Genomic DNA, 21837 nt, shown 5'->3' with positions numbered 1-21837 from the left:
AACATGGTGGATCACCATAGTAACCTGAGCTGATCTGAAGATCAGATAAAGAACCTGTCAACAGCCAGACCAAATAGATCACTGGAAAATTAAGTCATCATTCCTACAGCATCCTAAAAGGGACAAAAGAGTTACAATAAAGTGACAAAGGAGCAGTAGATACTGTAGTTTTATAGATTAGTGGAATTGTTTTACTCTTGCAAGCTTTCGATGTGTTACTCTGGTTTAAAAACTGAGCTTCCATCACACTGAATAACTACATCATGATGATTAAAGTTTCTCTGATTCCTGACAGTGATGGTGCTTTTACTCTCTTCTTCATAACTGCAGCTCAGAATAACACCAGGAGACTGTGTGACCAGAACTCGGAATAAAAACTAAACCTCTGTTTTATTAGAAAAATTATCCACACACTGTTAAATATTTAAACGATTGTATGAACATTTCAGTCAGACTGACCTCATCACGCAGAGAAGAGAAGTCTCTCTTCTCTGCTTTAGACTGTAAAAACAGTGTGACCTTTAACTTTTAATGTGCAAGCTGAACACACACCCCAGCTCTTTGCCTTCCTTTTGGATTAGCCAGGAGTTATGTGGAGTCAGGCACTGCCAAGACAGTGACAGTTGAGCAGCTCACTCGGAGCTTCAGAAACCTGTAGTTGACGTCACGGAGGCTGCATCCATCTTAATTTACAGTAATTTGCCATGAAACAAGAAGATGAATTCTTATAAAGACATAAACTATTTCTATTTCCATTACACTTACCAGGGCTTCTGTGACTGGTAACACTTACTGCTGTGCAATAGACTTATTAATAGATTTATGCCTATGTTGAACTCTGTTGATAAACTTTTAAATTTGTTTCTATCTATCTATCTATCTATCTATCTATCTATCTATCTATCTATCTATCTATCTATCTATCTATCTATCTATCTATCTATCTATCTATCTATCTAACATGAGGTCTGATCTAGCCTGTACCTTGGGTAACGCTTGATTAACCGGATATGACGTAACATGTAAGCGATCGGGGCTTGTAGACATAGGAGAAGCAAGCTAGCTTAGTTTGGCCGTCCTTTACCTCCTCAGCATTTAAACACGTTGAATTTCCACTGTTGCTGTTATTTTGACGAAACCCACAACACTTACTAATCCTACCAGAGGACTAAAACTGTATTTTCACTTACGGAGCGGCCTGCGAGCCACCGACTGTAGGAAAGATGTCCAGCCGCCTGGCCTTCCAGACCCAGCTGGCCTCCATCATGGAGGTCCTGGCTAACGCCGCGGTGGCGGAGATCTGTAAGCTGGTGGATGATGACTACGCCGTGGTGAGTTTACAGATGTCCCAGTGCCAGAGGGAGAACAAAGCCCTGAAGAGGAAGCTGCATCTACTGGAGCTGAAGATGGCCCGGGGAAACGCCGAGAGGAGGCTCCGGGAGAGCGCCATGAACAGCGGCCGACCGAGGATCCAGATCAACCCCGGGGACAGGCTCCGGGAGTCATCACCGTCCACCGGTAAGAACTACTGTAACAAACCACATCAGTATTCTTCAGTCAAACACACATTGCACACACATACATATACATACATTAAATGTCTATCTTTCTGTGTATGTTTTTTTAGGGTCTAAACACGTCTTCTAAGTTTAGCAAACAAATAACGTGCCAGGACCTGGCCAACATTAACTAGAGAAAAACAACTCTGTGTTTGTATTTGACTTGTCTATTACCACAATGTGTTTGTATATGACAGCCTACTACTACATTGCAGTGTCTTCTTTCTTTCTTCTTTGAGTTGTGATACTAATATCAGAAATGCCTCTGGTACTGCTGAAAACACTGTCTGTATTGGAGAGAATAGGAGTCTATGCACTGATCAGATACCACCTAATTTGTTAATAAATGTTGTATTTTCACACCGTGATAAAACAACAGTTTCAGAAATCAGTTCTTCTTCTTTGCTTTTAAATAGTACCCTAACAGATAGTTTTGCTGTGCAGCCACAGTCAGCTACTGTTATAGTGCAACATAGAAGAGTTGATAGTTATTAAAACGTGTAAACGTTTGCTGTGTCAGCAATTTGGCAACAAGTTACACTGGAGAGCCCCAACAGTAAAACGTCAACATGTACAGTATGTAATGTTTTAATTTTTTAGGGGTGGCACTAGTGTGGGAAGTGTTATTTATTGTACTTAATTTATTATTATATTTTTTATGACCAATTAGATAATAAAAGATAGGTTCTATGGGATTTATGTCTGTTCATGTTTTACAAAGTGTTTAAACACACAATCTGTAACTTCTGCCTCTAAGGGTCCCTCAGTCACAACTATAAAAAAAGACAGGGTTGGGTGGCGTCATGAAATACCGTGGGAGTGAAATATCATGGGAATAGTTGTCTCCTCCTGGTTTGGATCCTTCAGTGTCAGTGGTACAGGACAGGTCTCCTCCTCTCGACAACAAACAGACCAGCTGATTATAACCAGTAAAAACACAGAATAAAACTATTTCACATTTAAAGTCAATGATTAACAGATGCTCTACAGTGACACAGGACGTCTCTGATCAACTGGGAGCTGAGCTGTCTAACATTTACTCAGCGTGTTTCTCTGATAACTTCATCCAGTGACTAAAATCCTTCATCTGGTTCAAATATAGAGCTGAAAACCACCAAGGTGTAAAAAGTTAATCTTAAAATTGTGACTTCAAACTAGATTAAAGTCAATTTGAACTTCTGTCAGACAAACACAACACTGACACATGAGCACAGAGGATATGACATCAATTTGACAGGTGACCAATGAAACGGAACATTACCATTAAAATCACAGATTTCTCTGTTTGAGAATTGATGGAAACATTTGTGATGATCTAAGAACTCAACAACATATAGACTAGAGGTCTAATTGTTGTGGGACGTTTTAATGTGGACAAGTTACAGATAATAAATTTAACTTGAGCTTTCCAACACTACGGATGTTCAACTCATTTTTTTAATGCAGCGGTTTCCTTTCTATCGCCCGGTACACAGGTTCAGGTATCAGGAAGGAAATAATCATTTCAGAACATCTCTATTTCTTACATTGTAACAACATGTGTAACTGGAAACTGTTTTGCGATAATGGTTTTGATTTTGGACGCCGTCCGTACAGTTGGACTTCCTGTCTGATCAGTCATTGAAATAACAGATAAACCTTGTGTCTGAACCTCTTACTGCTACTGTTATTGGTGGACAGTGGGTTTTATATGTGTTGTGTAAACTAGTGGATACCTGTATTTCCCTTGGGGTTAATAAAGCATCCATTTATCTATTCATGCATTCATCCATCCATCCATCCATCTACCCACCCATCATCAATCCGTTATCTATCATCATCTAGCTATCCATCCATTCATCCATCTGTTCATCCATCCATCCATGCATCCATAGTAGGTCAACATGTACATGGTTGCAACATTTTCCCGTACCTTACCTAAATAAGACAAAACTATAGTCAAAACCTATATGTGTTAAACTACTGGTCACTTTAGCCTGGTCACTGTCACACGATCTTACCTGATTAACATTACATATTACACACATCCTCTAAGTTCTACATGGCCCTGCATCCTTATCTCTAAGACCTTGGTTACTTGAGCCACAGAGGAGAAAGATGGCTCCATCTGGACACCAACAGGCATAATAGAAGTGAACAGCAAACCATTGTCTAACACTGTGAGGTTGTCATGACCTGTACTTCTTACACTGTTGATCTGGGTCTACAAAACAACAGGCTGCTCATTACATCGTTTGAGCCTCATCATCACAATGTGAGAATGAGCAATAGTCTCATCACAGGACGTGCAAAGTCAAATAAAAGCAAATAAACAAATTAACTCAGCCTTTTTTCTGCTTGATACAAAATTAAAACTCGCACAGTCTGATTTTCCTCGACTAATCTGCAAGAGGAGTCCTGTGTGATATCACGGTATCAACATCAAATTCACCTCTTCTCTCACCTGGGTGTCACATCTGATAACCAGCTCTCCATCTCTAACCATGTTGCCTCTGTTTCTTGGTCGTGACACTTAACTCTATATAAGATCAGAAATATCAGGTCTTACCCGACTCAGTCCTCCACCTAGATCTTGGTCCAGACCATGGTGACCTCTCACCTGGACAGCAGTGCTCTTCTGATAAGCCTCCCTTCAATCACTGTGAAACCCTTACAGGTGGTCCAGAATGCAGTTTCAGTTCACTTCTTTATCTGATCGCCTTCAATTATTAAATAGATGTATAAATTAGTCCTTATACCAAGGTCTCCTACTGCATTGAAGCTTCACTGATGAACCTCACTGAGAGTCTCTGGGTGAAAGAGTCTGTGAGTCAATGTAAATGTAAAATGATAAAACATAATCTACTTGGGTTTAGGGGGTCTTGGATACACCAGAGTTTATTGCTAGTGAGTGATATGCCAGTTGATGATGTTGATGTTGACTATGAGCAGGCATTCAAATCATGATGAAGATTTCTGTATTTTTTTTCATATTGTAGAAAAAAATATAGCATGTCATATAAATATAGTATGTTATTTATTTCCAATATGGCGCAACCCCTCTACTGATGCCCTCCCAACTTCTTGAAGTCTCACATTCTGGTCTGTTATTGTCCAGCTGGAGCCTGGTTGGCTGATGTGACAGAATATACCAAACAACTGTAGGAACATGTCCACCAGAAGAGATTTGGCAGAATTGTTTCTACCATTGTACCTGTCCCTTAGTGATGAGGTCACTAATAGATGGGCTGTGGTCCTGGACCAGACCCTGATGCTGTCCTACCTGGACCTGTGTGTATAACCTATAAATAATTCAGAATTATTACATTTTTATGGAGCACACACAACTTTTCTGATTCTAACACAACCCAGGACAGATTACACAGGTTCCTCTGGAACCTTGTTTATACAGTTAGACTTACCTGGAAATCACAGGTGTGATCACCTGAGGTACAGTGAGGTGGACTTCACTGCAGTTTTGGAGATGCTCTGACCCAGTTGTCTAGCCATCACAATTTGGCCATGGTCAAAGTCGCTCAAATCCATACACATGCCCATTTTTTTCTGCTTCCAACACATCAACTTCAAGGACAAAATGTTCACTTGCTGCCTAATATATCCCACCCACTGCCAAGCGCCATTGTAACGAGTTATTCACTTCAGCTGTCACTGGTCATAATGTTACAGCTGATCAGTGTAAACTCTTTAAGATACAATGGTGTCTGACCATTAATGTCTTTGTAGATGAGGAGGAGGATTTTATAGGAGCCAATGCAAAGAAGCTAACACAGGAGATACGTGATCTTGGCTTTGATAGAACAGTTGCTGCAAAAACAAAGTGAGAACAGTTATAGTTAAGAACCTGTAGAGAACACTGAGACCCAGAAAACATCACAAAATCTCAGACACACAACATCAGCAGCTTATTCAGCTGCTGTGCTGAGCTTGTAAACAAACAATTGCATATGCGTTTGAGTGCACTTTACTCTAATGACATGTCTCCCATTGTCATTTGATTGATTGTTGAAATATTGATCCTTCAGCAACAACATGTTTGTATTTTCTCTTCTCTCCTTCCGCTGTAGCGACAATGTCAACACCGACCATGTTACCGTCAGTGTGTCTAAACTCACACTTGTCTTGTGTTTGTGTAGGTGGTGTGTATGAACGACAGACGGCTGTGGCTCTGTGGTCTAGCAGAGCTGCTGCAGGGGACGCAACCAACGAGCCGGTCCACTCTGACAGCATCCAGAGTAAGGTAAGCTCACGGCGAGGGAGTAAAGATGACCATGGAGCTGACACACTGGCTGCTGTGGTTGTATTGGTGACATTCTGCCTTTTTGTGCAGTCTCCAGATGTGGAGCTGGTGGAGCCAGAGGCACAGCTGGTGAAGGAGGAGAAGGTGGAGGCAAACATGTCACAACTTGAAGAAATGGAGGAAGACGTGCCCCTTATAGGAGATGATGGTGAGTGTAGATAAAGGACTTTCACATGAGTATAAGACTGTTCAGTGTGCGAGGATGAGGAAACTGACACTGGACACTGTGAAATGAACATATTGGGTCTGATATATCAGTTCCTAGTGAATTAATGAGTTGATTTCCAACATTAAGTGTCATACTTTGGTGGAAAACTTGAGGTGTTTTGTGCAACTGGCCCCATGTTTCTTTGCATTTCACATTTTACCTCTGTCATATTTTTGGCTGGACCGGTCATTGGCCAGCGCTACATCTAAGACTGACTGAGTGAGAGATCAACATACTCCATTGGTCGGCTGAGTGTTGGACTTTTCCCATTGGCTGTCTCTCTTTAGAAATGATTTCAAATTAAAAGCCCTTGAACGTTTCAGTGGACACAAACCCTTTACTTCTTAACGGGCTGCTGTGCTGACGTGCTGCAGAGTGTTGTGTCGTTTCTGGCTGCTAAGTCGGACACTGTTTATGTCTGTCATCATTTAAAAAAGAACTCTACTTATTTTCCACAGTTAACTAGTGATGGTGAGAACTGCTCAGGCTGTGAGGTCGGTTCAGGTTGGAAGTATAACAGGGAGTGATCAGCTTTTAATGTTAAGTTGACAGGTAGAGATGATAATAGAGCTTCATCATATTGGTAATGATGATTAATTAATCAGTTATAAAACTGACACATTGATTAGTAGAATCACGTGAGGCCTAATAATTTAGTGTGTAAGAAATCCAGTTGTAAATTGTTGTGTGTCTTCTCTATCCTCTCTTTCTGTCCTTCTGAAGGAGTGCTGGAGTGTGTCCCTCGTGGAACTGCAGGACAGAGACCCAGCCTTGAACAGCAGGACATCCAGTCCCAGACCCAGTCTCAGTCTCAGTCCCAGTCCCAGACTCAGATGCAGATCAGCAGGACGAGGCACACCGGCGGCAGCAGCAGCACCAGCAGCAGAGGAGCGGAGGTCAGTGACTCCTCTCCTCTACTTAAGTGCGACCTCGGTACCTCTGTTGAGGACAGAGACTCGCTGCAGGAAACAATAAACCCACCCCAGTATATCGATGATGGCAGCAGTGACTCACAGTTTGACGTGTTGTGTGACAACGATAAAAGCGCTAACTCGTTGGTTGAGGAGTTTTTTGATGAGCCCCCAGGGGCTGAAGTGAAAGGACGAACGCCGTCTTGTTCGTACTCAATGGCAGCAGCTGATTTCCCATCAACCTCGTCCAGCGTTAATGGCTGGGCTTGTTACGACCCAGGTTTCCCACTCTCCCAGCCCTTCAGCAACAGCAGCCAGGTGCACCAACGAACCGGCCCCAAGGAAAGACTGTTCGTCTGCAGCTACTGCGGCAAAGCTTTTAATCGGCCAAAGAAGGTGGAGATCCACCAGCGCGTCCACACGGGAGAGAAGCCGTTCAGCTGCTCCACCTGTGGGAAGATGTTCTCTGAGGCAGGGAACCTGAGGAAACACCAGAGAGTTCACACCGGGGAGAAACCATACAGCTGCGGGATGTGTGGCAGGGGATTTGCCTGGATAAGAAACCTGAAAACACATCAACAAAAGAGCCACCCTGAAATTCACACAGAAGAGGAGACTTGGGAACAGACCTGAACGAACCGAGCGGACACTGTCAGTCTGAAGACTCAGTGCTGGCCACAGAAAAAGACTTTCATTTTGACAAAATGAACATAATCTATGCACAGTTATCTTCTTACGAACAGATTTTTAATGAATCACGGTGGTTAAAGACAAACTTGTTTTAAATGTGACTTTGTTTTCAGAGAGAAGGAAGAATGAGGTGATTAAGGGGGATCCAGCTTTTGGACAATTTGTACTTGGTTGTGGTGAACTCATTAGTTCTCCTCGAAGTGATTCTGTTCATTGTCTTGGTCAAATCAAGGTTTCAGATTGAACAGTGAGGACACATTTTTACTAGTGTGTAGTCATGAACTGTGTTGTTTCATTTAACTGTTTGCTCTACACATGCATGGATGACACTGCACACAACTGGATCTTTGTATCATGAAAACATCTGTCCAGAACTTGAGCCACAAGCAGCAAATCCCATCTAATACAACAGTGTGTTAGTCCTTCTCTCAACTCTTCCCTCCTCTGTCTGTGGCCCCTGGTTCCAGACCCATTGGTTCCTGCTGAAGACGTAAATCTTTAGAAAAGGTTGTGAGTGTTCATGGTGATTAAGGATCATGACACAAGGGCCAGTCAGGCCCTGTTCAGACCTGGTATTAACATCTGTCTCAGGTGATCCAATCACAAGTGATCAGCTCTTAGACTATCTTTTCCCACCTGGTTTAAAATGAGTCTCAGTGACCACCTGTGATGAGATCTCACTTCCTGCTTCATAACCTAAGAAAGAGGTATGTGTTGTTTTTAGCCAATCAGTGTGTGTGTGTTTGTGTGTATTTGTGAGTGAGTGAGGGAGGTACAGAGGGGTTGAGAGAATCATTGATTTACTCACAGCTCTACAGTAAAAACAGTTTTCAGTCATTACAAATAGTAATTTTTTTTTTCGGTTCATTATGAAACTGTGTTGGGACTAATTAGACTGTGGCAGAGGACGTCAGCAGAGGAGGCGGTCCTTCAATGTGACCAGGTCACATTTGCGTTCACGCTGATAAAAGAATGTGGCCACATGTGACCAAGACCACCTCAAGTTGCTAGGCACTGCTGTATGTTTTTCATCTGAGCCACCAAAACAACACAGTCCTCCTTCAGCTGTTACATTATCATGTTTACAGCCACATTTCAGACACTGTGCTGCTGAGCTTCACCCACATGCCTCCCAAGTGAAGCTGCTGTGTTAACTCAATCTCATGAAGGTTCGACAGCACAGTCATATCAGTCAGTAGAAGGTGAGCGAGCACTGACCAATGGGTCTCAACGGTTCCACTCACATCGTATGTATGATATTTTAAAGAGTGCTACACACTGTGTTGGAGTTCAGTCCTCAGTGACGGGGGGTGAACATGGTCTTCATATACTCTGTGTAAATGTATGGACAGTCGCAGTGAATGTAGCACATTTCACATACTTTTGAATATTAAACATTTTAAATGCATTGTTTGTTTGTTTTATGGAATAAAATATTCTCCTATTAAACCACTGGTTTATTTCAAGAATCTCAGATGAATGAAATCAGATGCTGAGAAATATTGTTGAGTCAAAGTGAAATATTTTCAAAATAAAATGCATCCTAAAGCCTTGAATGTGATTAAAGAGCACTGGTCCCAGTCCCTCACACAACATGTCCTCTGTGGTGGTCTCTATGGCAACACGTCAGACTGTATGTATAAAGCTCAGTGTCACTGTCAGAGTCCATCCTCATCATGTCAAGATGTCAACTGGAACATCTCATTTATAGCTTTCAGTTTGTTGAGACAGTGATGCTACATTGAGGTGTATAATGTGTGTGACCAGTTGTTGCTGTGTGACTGACTTTGACTTCAACTGAGTAAAGAGGCATTTAAACAATCGTACTGTGCTTCAGAGAGCTGGTGTCAGCGGAACATTTGAGTTCCTTATCATGGATGAGCTTTGGGTTGGAACCTGGTTAGGAGGCCAGCACTATTTGAGGGTTAAAGAAAATCTAATAATGATACGTCAACTACTATTTTTTCCTAATCTTAACTAAAATGCATCTAATTTGGTTATCTCTAAATGATTTGAAATTTAATGACGAACCCACAGAGTTATGTGCTCACTCTGCAGAGTGAGTCCATCAGAGGGACACTGACACCACTCCCAGGTGAACGATCATGTTGCTCCGTGTCTAACATCACATGTGTCCTCTCTCTATTGTGTGTGCAAAAGGAGGAGGAGCCAGACGTGGTGCTGGTGAAGGTGGAGGAGGTGGAGCTGGTGACAGGACCTCAGAGCCAGGCAGGCCTCAGCATACAGGAGGGTGAGTGGACACATCCGCTGTGAGGTACATCTCACGTCACCTTGTGGGAGGAGGAATCTGTGGGGTCGTTTCTCACCCTCTCAGTTTCAGAATAAAATGCACACCTCCTGTACGGTGGGAAAGTAACTGGAACATGTTCATAAGTTCAATGGTGCCAGCAGGATTATATTTCATTGTACGCACAACTTGTAGGCTTTCTGTAGGTTTCCCACTGAGGCTGCCACCCGTCCCATGTAATTTGGTGTTGTCCCGTATTTGAAGATAAAATGCTGCAATGTGTCCCATGTCCTGTGCTGTGAATAATGTAATGTCAAGTAAAACCACACTAATGAAGTTTATCAATGAGCAGTCTGAAGCCCTGTGTGCTTTGAGAAAATACATGAATGGTTACTTTTATACATAAAAATAACCACACTGTTCAGAGTACTGATGGCTCACCGAGTACAGGTGTTAGGCTTATTTAACCGCAGCAGTCCAGGTATGAGTCTGACCTGAGGGCTTTTGCTACATGTCATCTTATTCGTCTCTAATACTAATTGTCAAGCGGTACTACACTGCATTTTTTGTTACCTGTGATATTTTTGGGTTATAAGCACACGAGTGTGCATCAGCATTTTGAAATCTCCAAAAATGTTAAGAATTAAGCAACAACAGATATAATTTAGCTAAATAATCAATCAATCAAAAATGTAGGCATAGTGCGTACAGGATTACGGCTGCTGGCACCACTGCAGCAGTTTTGTTCATGTTGTATCACATAAAATCCAACACGGGACTCAAAACGCAAAAAACACTTAAGGATGTAAAAAAACCGCCTCTTTATCATTTCATGACGGCAGATTAAAGGAGCTACTTGTAGTTGTGCTATTGCTACATAGCTAATGTAAGCATTAACAGCTCTTTACTTACCTGTGTTGGTGGAAGCTTCAACCATTGTTACATTTACAAGGCAAGAAGTTATAATACATCCTCTGAGCAGCAACTTCTTCAAGGCCGCCTGGATGCTACAGTGACACTGTATTGGAAAGTGACATGACAGGCTAGTTAGTTTGCATGCTAACTTCAGTAGAAGAAAAGAAGTGAAAGAAATAAAGGCAAAACAAGAGGGTTGCTTTCCACTGGAGACAGCTGTTGATGAGTAAAGGAATGAAGGTTGATGGTGAACTGCAGACATTTAAGTAAATGACTGTTTATGCTAATGTAGCGTTAACAGTCATAGCAATGTAGCAATAGCAAAACTGACAAATGGCTGCCTTAAAAAACAACATTATGTCACTATCATTGCGTATTTGTCAGCCATTGATTTACACAGACTGTAACAACCGTTGTCTCCAACTTTGAGAATAAATATGAAGTCGTGTGAGAAGCCTGAAGAAGCTGCATATCGCCCTGTCCAGAGTCTGACCCAGTATCTTTCTCTTTGTGTCCAGGGCTGGTGGAGTCGAGTACAGACGACTACAAAGGAGTGCTGCCATTTGAGGAAACTGCACAAGCTTCCACCAATCAGCTGCCTGGCCTGCAGGAGTCTTTGGGGGGCTTCTCAGAGGTCAGCTATGACCGTTCTTCAATGTGGACTAATGGGGGGGATAGTTATTGTCATGACAACAGCCTCCCGGGGCCATCCTCCCACTGTGCCCCCCTCTCATACCTGTCCGGCACACTCATTGGAGCAGAGCCCGGCAGCTCTGTGACGGGATTGGCTGTTGAGAATTCAGCAGGAATGGGATTGGCTGTCAAAAGCTCCAGAGGCTTCCACACCTCTGTGTCCTTGGAGCAGCAGCACCCTGTTATCGATTTGTCAGAGGATTTGAGTCCTGTTCAGGTTTCAGGTCACATACAGGGGGGGCAGCTGTCTGTTCAGAGGCCCCAACCTTTCCTGGACCCAAGTCCAAGTAAGGCTAAGGGCAGTTATAGCAGTGCTGGCACACAGCAGAAAATCCCCAGGAAGAGGGTTTTCATATGTAGGTTCTGTGGGAAAGGGTTCAGCTCGCCAGCAAATTTAGAATCACACCTGAGGACTCACACGGGCGAGAGGCCGTACGGCTGCAGCATCTGTGGCAAAAAGTTCTCCCAGTTCTGGAACCTGAAGATCCACAGGAACATCCACACCGGGGAGAGACCGTACCAGTGCCTGCTCTGCCCTGAGAGGTTCTCTGACCCAAGCAACCTCAAAAAACACCAGAAGAGACACCACACACAGATGTAGACATGCATTCAGGCACATGCACAACTGAGCACATCTAAGTTCTATTGAGATGTACAGACAACAGAAATGTTGCTGAGCCAAAATATATTTCAGGAAATAATTTTCTTACCCCAAACATCATTCAGTTTAAAGAAAAACCAAACATCAGCGGTACAGTTTTAAATTACTTTTTAAATAAAAACAAACAACAGCCAACAACAGAGTAAAGGTTGGTCTTGAGAAAAGATTAAAGATGTTTTTGGCCTTCAGGGTAAAGTCACATACAACAGCAGAGTCATGTTGGACTCACCACTCAGATATAATGTCTTTATTTAATAACTGATTCTTCCAATACTCTGTTTTTCAGAGCTGTAAAGATACTGTCAATAAAACTCAATACTTCCTGCGCATATTTCAAATTAAAGGGATTTTAAGACATTTCTGGGCTTTTAACGTGGAAAAATCTGTGCAGGAAGAGTCAGATTTTGAAGTAGAACCTTGGACTGTGTTTCTGTTGTAGTGAGTGGTGTGTATGAGTCATCCTACTTTTTTTTGTTGTCTATGAAAGTCAACACTTCCTGGATAGATGTTAGACATTAAAAAGCCCGATGTGGTGCTAGTAGGCTTTGCAGGAAAAGGTGCGTTTCACTGGTATGTGGAAGTGTTTGGGTTAATATTCGAGCAAAGAGTAAGAGCAGCACAGTGGTGAGGATGAAACAACACTGTTGTCAAATATAAAACAAGGGAAATTAGAAATATAGTCTCTGAGCCTGTTTCAGATGGTCTGGTCTCTGCAGTGGAGGTAAATAACTATATTTCATGTGTTGTTGTTGGCCCCATTTATACTCATACAGATAGAAAAGTACAAAACAAGCCAAAAAACAAAGATAAAGAGACAGTACAGGCAGACAGACAGGACAGAATCTGTTCTGAGAAACATTGTGTTTTAATCCTGCTCTTCCAGTGATAATGCATTAAGTTTGCTCTTAATACTACCGGACCTTCTTTGTTTAATCTACAAGGACAATTCTCTTCTTGAGAAGTGTATAATTTTAAAGTGTGATCTATGTAAATAACTTATCATAAACATATAAGGAAATGTAAAACTAGCCTTTTTTCTATTGTGTCACAATTTTGTAAACTCCCGCTCAATGTCCATAGTTTGCAATGAAAATCATTAAAACTTTACAAAAACATGAACTTGAATTTGTGTTTTCATTATAAATCACATTACAAAATTGTGACACAATATTATCATCATACCTGTAACTTGTACAGTAACCTATGCTGGTTCATAGTGACCATATGTACAGGTTCCTGTGGACATCTGTATGTCTGTGAGTAAAATTAGATTTCACTGACTCAGGACACATGAAAAGGATAGTTCAACATTTTGAAAAATATAATTATTCCTTCCTATGAGCAAGGTGTTCAGATTGCTCTAAATCTCATGTCTGTAGGTTAAGCACAGACATGGTTAACCTAGCATAAAGACGGGGAGCAGGGTGACTGACTGTGATGATCAGTCTACCTGCACACTACTCTGTGTCCTGCTCATCCAGTCTGGTGTGGACACGTCTGGTCAAGTGTGTGTCTTTTTTGTATGACTTCATGGAGCAGTGTAACTATCTGTTGACATCAGTAGTTACACTATTGCAAGTATGTACATGCACAGTCATGAAAGTTGTATTAATCTTCTCTGTTTCCCAAAATGTCACACTGTGTTTAGTTGTTCGTGGAGTCATGTAACCCTGTAAGTCATCAACACCTGGTCTGACTGAACCTCTCTCCTGCTCACACCCCCCTATCCTCCCCTCCTCAGTCTGCAGCCCCTCAGTCGACCCCCGTGGTATCAGAAGACTCCAGCAGCGTAGTGACCGTCCAGCTCAGGGTACCAGACACCAACACACCAGCCAACCCCAACACACAACAACAGCAACTGCCAAGATCCAGTAACAGCAATGCTCTGACCTCTGAATACTCTCTGTTTGAACTGGAGACGTTCTTCACCCGCTGGGCCCCTGATAATGACTCTGTCTCGGCCCCTGGTGGCCCTTCATGTTCTTTCACCGCTGATGACTCAGCAGAGTGTGACCAGGACGGAGTTATCATCGTGGAGACTGAACCATCAGTTTCCTCAGCAGTGAGGATGAGTGGAGGGCAGAGTTTGTCGGCTGGCCGCCCCTCAGTCCACATCCAGCCGTCCGCGTCTCAAGGTAACACTGTCGCCGTTGTCCTCATTGTCTTCAGGCGATCATGTCAGATACTGGTAACTGCTGCAACAGATGAAGATTGTACAAGTCAGGATGTTAAAGGGCAGCAGAGATGCTAGACGAGGGCTCCCTCAGGCTACGTTTGAATCTGTTTGCCTCTCCTCTCCTGAATTGCAGGACTGACAACAGATCTTTAGAAAGAGTTCTCCAGAGAGGTTAAATGTTGAACTGGTAACCAGGATCTGTTGTAGGAAGAGAGAAGACCAAGCTCCGGAAACAGGTTTAGAGAGCACAGACACAGAGGAAGGTTTAGCCATATGTCCTCCAAAGTGAGCCTAGAAGAAGCAGCCGTGTGCGTGTTGTAACAGGTAGCAGTAAGAAGACGGAAAACAAGGCAGAGGGTTCAGTTTTGAGGCAGGGTTTAACAACTGTGCCAGACCGCGGTTCCCTGTGTTACTTGTTTTTATGGCTCCAGGCCGGCAGCAGCCAGAGCTGGAGCCATATTGTTTGCAGGTTATCTGTACATACGTCCCATTCTTGTGGACATTACATCTCAGTAATGCCATGACGGAACTTCTTCGAATTTGGCACAAACATTCACTTTGACTCAAGGATGAAGTGGTTAGATTTTGGAGGTCAAAGGTAAAAGTCTCGGTGCCCTCCCAAAACACGGTTTTGGCCTTGTGAATGCAATATCTCAGTAACTCCTCAAAGAAACTTCTTCAAATTTGGCACAAACGTTCAAGTGCACTCATGGATGAAGTGATTAGATTTTGGTGGTAAGAGATCAACATCAGTGTGACCTCACAAAGCACTTAAGCCATTACTCAAGACCTGTCTTCACCAGGCTCATTCATGTCTTCAGTAAACAGTTTCATTAACTGCTCAACACAGCGAGGCCTCAAATCTTCCAGTAAACTGTGACCAGTCAGTCATTACACATGTTCCACACAGCAGGTGTTGTGTGTGATGGTTGTGTGTCCCTTGAACTGATACACGTGATGACATGTGAAGTGTATTGTGTGGGATGTACAAGTGGTGGACAGTACTTCCTGTGGGGATCCTCCTTTATATGCAGATGTCAAAGCATGATGGGAGCTGTGTCTACTTAGGTCCTATTATCTTTATTAAAATGACAAGGTTTATTGGACCTCAGTGTCATGTTCATTGAGGGAGGGTGAAATAATGAAAGTGTGCTGACTCCCTGTCTCTTTGCTCTGTCAGCAGGGACGTCTGTATCCGCACCTCTGAGGATGCAGGCTCCATCTTCCCAGCGTCCATGGAGCAGAGCTACAGCCACGATCAGAAGCGCACAGGCTCAGATGCTGCAGCAGCCTCGGAGCAGGAGCAGGACGTCTGATCAGCAGCAGCATCAGCAACACAGCGCTCCCCCTGCACAGAGCGCATTGTCCTCCAACAGTGGGGATAAAACAAGTGTCTCTGGTATCAGCTCAACCTGCAGGACTATGAGCTCCACTGTGGCTCCACAGGCAGCTTTACCTGTCAGGGGATCCACAGCAGTGTTGACCAGCATTGAGGCGGCCATCGCTTCACAGCATCGAGCTGGCCTTCTGGCTTGCCACAATAAAAGCCAGGCTGCCAGCATAGCAGCCAGCGATCGCCGCAGGAAAAGCTATGTCTGCCGAGCCTGCGGCAAGGCTTTCTCTGGCCTGTCCAACCTAGAGGCCCACGAGCGAGTCCACACGGGGGAGAAACCATTCCGCTGTAACACCTGCGGGAAGCACTTCTCTGAGGCCGGGAACCTGAAGAAGCACCAGCGGGTTCACACCGGGGAGAAACCCTTCAGCTGTGACCAGTGTGGGAAGAGGTTCGCCTGGATATGCAACCTGAGGACGCACCAGCAGTCTGCCACAGGCTGCGGATCACAGGCCAGGGGAGGGTTAGGACTGGGCTGATCACACACACTCGACTGTGGGGGGCAGAACTGCTGATTATGTGTCACCTGGCCTTCAGTGTTAAACAGTGGAACAGCAGCAATACTTACTCTGTCGTTAATACTTCCTGATGTTTTGTGTCTTGTTATGATGAAACACTGCACCACTATTAGCTCTCAGTTTAAGGACCCAACCAGTGTTTTCCATGCTTTAGATCGTTAGCTACAAACCATGTGTACTTAACTTTACTACTGACCCTTCACCACAGTAGGTTTTGTTGATTTAGAGCTCTGAATGTGGTGTTCACTGTTTTTATTTAATGCAGATTGATTTGAAAGTCAGCAAAAATAAGCCAATTTATCAAGCTACAGACATTTGTGACTTTCTCAAGTTAAAAGGTTTACAGCAATAAACAGACACTGCCCCGCTGTGAAGCTGTGAGTGAACTCCACCAGTTCAAATCCAACAATGCCAGGAAGTAGCTATTAGGGATTATGAACATGTGGTCTTATTTTGAGATGTTAATCATTCCACAGGTGTTACAGTTATGACCCTGTACACCAGTATGATCACAGTGACAGTGATATACTGATATCCTCAAGTTGCTACTTCTGGATGATATTTGTTATTTATAAAGCTTTGACCCACCGCACCATGAGCCTTGGTTGGTGCCCTGGTTTGGAAACCACTGGATCAAATGATTTTTTTTTTTTTACTGTTAATTATGTGTTTTGTTAATATTCAGAATAAACATTTAAGGAGGCGCAATGAAAGATTTACTGTCAGTGTACAGTGAGAAATTCATGGTCACAACACACAAAAAAATAAGCCACTGTTAAATATAAGTTGAGAACCGGACCGATCACTTTTCACAAGTTCCATCGTTGACAGCCAATCACGACGGCCCTTCTCCAAAATGATCCGCGCAGCTGCAGTACAGTCTACTTTCCATACAAAGAAGTCAGCTGTTAAACTCTCTCCCAGGTAAGATGGCAGCAATGTTATTTTATCTAATCAACTCGCTAGCCAGGTATCCATAACTTATTTACTACAGAGGGAAGCGACTATGTCATAGGGATTAATTAATTAACTATAATTTTTTTGCATTGTTCGAAAGCAGACTGTAAAATCGCTGTTATTTATTAGTGTTTTGGTTAGCTAGATCTTTGGCTTTCCTCACACCTCTTTGCATAATTATAATCCTCCTTTTGGGATGAAATTTTACAGAGTTAAGATGAGTTCACCTGTTGAATTTAGAATTTAACCAGATATTTGGTTTCCTCAGAGAACAATGCTATATCCCCGAATGGAACATGTCTCTCTTTACCCAAAACTATTACCAAGTGTTACAGATCTTTCAAACATCACTGTTTCAATAACTGACACAAATAGGACAGTGTCTTATTGTCAATACCATACCACTAAATAGAAATACTATATGTTGCTTAATTCTTACATAATGGATAAATGGGATTGTTACTAATGAAATAATAATAGTAATGAGCAACTTAATTTATATAGCAATGCAAGAAACAATAGTAACAATCGCTAGTTACTTTTACTTATTTTTAGTTACTTTTGATTAGAATGTGTCTAAGCATTTCCTTGTCTCATTGACAATTTCTCAAAGCAGATTGAACTGCGGCAGCGCGAATAATTTGGAGAGGGGCCGTCGTGATTGGCTGTGAGCCAAGATAGAAAAAAAAAAGATGGAAATGGTGAGACGCGATTGGTCCGTTGTGCTTTTGGAGACGGGTGGTTGACTATCAACAAAAACAGACAAAATTGAAATGATGAGACGAGATAGAGAATATATTTCGTGTAGACTACGCTAGGTTTCCCCATCGCCCGGCTAGCTCAGTCGGTAGAGCATGAGACTCTTAATCTCAGGGTCGTGGGTTCGAGCCCCACGTTGGGCGGAAATCACGTTTTTATATTTTTATATAGCCATATGTAAATTCTGGTTCAAACGCCGTCATGATTCAGAGTCGACCACGTTAAAACTATGAGGCCTCTAGTTAAATACTGGTCAGTGATGTTGGTTTGTAGTATTCAGTTTTTATTTTCGATCAAACTTGTCCTTTTAAAAGTCATATATAATCACCTTGATGGGCCATAAATGTGCGCGGAGCCTGCTTAGTGTGTCTGAAGTCTGTTTAATTTACGTCAAAGGCGTGTGATACTGAAGCGGAGAAAAAGCATATGTAGATCTTCACATACGGTCTGAGATGAAGAGTGGATTTACATTTAATGAGTATTAATTACAGAACAAGCGTCTTTCCAATTCCTGCGTTTCTAAGAATAAACTTGACAAGTCAGAAAGAGAAAACAACTAGCAGAGGATGGTTTCGATCCATCGACCTCTGGGTTATGGGCCCAGCACGCTTCCGCTGCGCCACTCTGCTCACGGCATGCTGAAATGTAATAATCTCCTTATCTCTTTTTCTGTCTGTGGTCGTCTTAGTTGTGTCCGTTTCCAGGAACCTTTGTTGTCAAGCAAACTCTTTCCCTGCCTGTCTGCCTGCTTGTCAATTAATGAACAAAAGCAAAAGTCGACTATCAAATGAATGCAAAAAGTCAGACAAAATAATCTATTAAAAAAAAAAAAGAGCCAGTCCGGCATCTGTGTAGGATGCCTCCCGCATACCTCCCAGTTGAGGCGATTCCAGCATGTCCAACCTGGGGGATACCCCAGGGCAGACATAATATTTTATGTAGAGTGGTTGCAATTATTAATCACTATTTTTGTAATACTGCTTTTTCTGCAGTGGGGGCAATTGATCATGTAATCATACAGAAACAGGCTTAATACATTTTTGTCCTCTTTTGGAGCTCACCAGCTGCTTCTAATACATATGATGAGAGCATGATTGATCAGTGTACATCAGCTGGGCTGTCAGGTCAACACACACAGTGGGCTACTGGTGCCCACTCACCTAAAATTCTTCTGAGCATCTGCCAAAGGACAAAGGCAAAACTGTCCAGAGGTCCCCGCAGAGGACTGAATAACTGGAAGATGATTTAATATCAGGATTATCTACCTTAGCATGTCTTCTGGGGACAGCAGGATACCTTACTCATCTTTAAAGAAGATAAATTTCCATTACCAAGAAACATAGTCAGTTAGTAAATACCAATTACATGGCCATTTTTGTAAAATAATCCACTAAAATACAAAAAAGTACTCCAAATACTTTTGTATTACGTCAAAATCTAACATTGAAAATATTGCACCTTATACGAACAAACAGCGTTTTGAGTTCCACAAATTTTCTTTTTCTTTTTTCTCTTTAAATCTCATTTCCAATGCAAAAAAAAACCCCAAAAACATTTTACATATTCATCAAATCAAATTTATTGAACTCTTGTTATTGAGGAAAATTATACAGTGATAATTATTGTTGCTGTGATAATGACTTAACACAGATGTACTGAAACTCCATTAAGCCATTTGTTCTGGAAAACTCTGAAGCGCACTTGGTGAATGTTTCCCCTGGTGTGTTTTTGTATATGTGTAGGGTTTCTTGGTCTGGATTCCTGAGGCAGTGAAAATGCTTTTATTAAGGTCTATGCATTGGGATGGAAGATGGTGACTTGCTGTTAGATCTGGATTTCTGATAAGTGTTGTCTTTGAATTTGGACCATGATGTTTTTCTTGTTCACAGTTAAATTACAGAATATGCATGTTGTTCTTTTGGGCTTTGACTAAGTATTTGTGGGGTTGGTGGCTCAGACAGGTTGTTTAGGCTGGATCTGATAAGGCAAGTGTGGTATCACTGGTAGACAGAGTAATAACTGTTGGACACAAAGATGTTGTCCTGTAGGCTGTAATGCACTGGACACTTGAGCATGCTCAGGTGTTGGAGGCCACTGAGATGGAGGACGCAGACATGCAGGAGGCTGCAGAGGCTGTGGAGACTGTGGAGATGCTGAAGGGAGCAAAGACACTAAAGGCTGCAGAGGCACCAGTGGGCACAGAGGTGCCTGTGGGCGGACAGACAACAAAGGCTGCAGAGATGCTGGACAACGCAGAGACACAGGTTCCTTTTACGAGTCAGCCAGCCCACATTTTTGAGCAGGGCCCATAAATAAATTTTGGTGGGTTGTAGTCCTTCCACAGTAGCAGCAGTGATATTAGTGGCTTTTCACACATCCACCATGGCATCTGTACATTTTATACTCTACAAACAGAGAGAAATCTGTTGCAGCAATGAATTCAAGGACTGTTCTTAAAATTGTGTGTTGATTGTCAGTGGGATTCAGGAAGCTCTTCATTGTGACAGTTTGTAGCCTCTCTCTTTCTCTTCTCTCAGTCCATGAGCAGGTGTTTGACTGTTGCATGTTCGCACATTTGCATGTTGCAGCCCCAGTCTGACTCCTGTCATAACTACAGTTTGTCTTCTCTCTCCCCCTTGATAAGAGTGTTCTTTCTTTACACTGCTCTGTGTAACACAGTAATGATGCCCCCTCTTTCTATTTCCCCGTCTTTCTGCCACACAACTGTTATGTTTTTTTTTGATACTGGATATATGTCCTAATGAGTCACATCAACGTCCCTCTTCTATCTATCAGCTCCCTCATTCCCTTCCACCCCCACATGGACTGGCACCCACAGAAACCCCACTGAACCTCCAGCCTGCTCAGTCGTGTAACCAACAACTCCACCACTAGATTTCCTAGGCTCCTAACTTGCAAGTGTCATCACGACTGAGGCTGAATCTGAACATGTGACTGCACAGCTCAGCATCACCTCCTCATTCCACTGTAATTATATTAATTCTGTTATGAATATCTCTCTCTCTCTATATATATATATATATATATATGCGTGTGTATATGGACCGTAGTAGTAGTTCTGTGGTTCTGTGAGGTTTGGACAACTCAAAGTCAGGCAGCTCTCTTGCATTCTGCACACAGACCCCTCGCTCTATATTACATGTCGTTTCACCTTTATGTGAGCCGGTACCTTGTGTTACTGTCGATAGAACAAATATATTCAAAGTCTATTGCCTTTATTTTATATTGAATATTATTTTATAATCACATCTTCACACCTCATAATACACCATTATAGAACAAACACACTTAACAAAAAAAGAAAACCTCTGCTTTATAGGAACTGGATGGATATAAATAAAGTTAAAATAAATAAAATAAATAAAAGTTTTTCAAATACCCAGTTCCACTCAGGACAAAAGACTACGAACAGACGAAAAAAAGAAGTAATGAATGATGTCTACCCTTTCAGTTTGGCTTGAGAGCAGTAAATGTGTTTTCTGTAAAGGTGATGTAGAAACAACAGAGCATCTCTTTGTCTCATACCCAGTTGTGTTGGAAACAGTTCATGGAATGGTTCAGTATCAAAACCACAGAAAGCAATGCATAGATCATAATAGTATTATTTTTGTTTGTTTTATTATTCATAAACCTAACATATGAAAACCCAACCCATCTTCATGTGTAATGAAATTCTACTTTTACAAAGTCTGAAACATATTTTACATTCAGTCCACTTTATAGAAGGTTTTTGTAATTGTTATGAACAAAAGCTTTACTGAGCCTCTGGATTTAGTGGTGGTGGAAATATTTCAGCTTGTTTTCATTGCAAATTTAATTTTTTGAATATCT

General features: G+C 42.3%; 1 protein-coding gene and 2 non-coding genes across 3 annotated transcripts in view; 2 read left to right on the top strand and 1 right to left on the bottom strand.

Moving 5' to 3' along the window:
- LOC139636056 (uncharacterized) overlaps nucleotides 1-9258 on the top strand; it is a 43327-nt gene extending 34069 nt beyond the window's left edge. Inside the window, exons 16-19 of the mRNA XM_071503729.1 lie at nucleotides 1176-1518; nucleotides 5693-5796; nucleotides 5887-6004; nucleotides 6788-9258. Coding sequence (XP_071359830.1) covers nucleotides 1176-1518; nucleotides 5693-5796; nucleotides 5887-6004; nucleotides 6788-7608 — 1386 coding nt within the window. The 3' untranslated portion in view covers nucleotides 7609-9258. The remainder of the gene's footprint in view (nucleotides 1-1175; nucleotides 1519-5692; nucleotides 5797-5886; nucleotides 6005-6787) is intronic.
- Nucleotides 9259-18055: 8797 nt separating this feature from the next.
- On the top strand, nucleotides 18056-18128 carry trnak-cuu (transfer RNA lysine (anticodon CUU)). The gene has a single exon. It is a non-coding gene; the product is annotated as a tRNA-Lys (tRNA).
- Nucleotides 18129-18542: 414 nt separating this feature from the next.
- trnam-cau (transfer RNA methionine (anticodon CAU)) lies at nucleotides 18543-18614 on the bottom strand. Its single transcript has one exon. It is a non-coding gene; the product is annotated as a tRNA-Met (tRNA).
- Nucleotides 18615-21837: the final 3223 nt, after the last annotated feature.

This window comes from Trachinotus anak, unplaced genomic scaffold (genome assembly GCF_046630095.1).
Source record: "Trachinotus anak isolate AG129_WGS33_773 ecotype Australia unplaced genomic scaffold, CSIRO_AGI_Tana_v1 ptg000019l, whole genome shotgun sequence".
Lineage (NCBI taxonomy): Eukaryota > Metazoa > Chordata > Actinopteri > Carangiformes > Carangidae > Trachinotus > Trachinotus anak.
The sequence above is the reverse complement of the archived record's forward strand: the minus strand, read 5'-3'. Positions and strand labels throughout refer to the sequence as shown.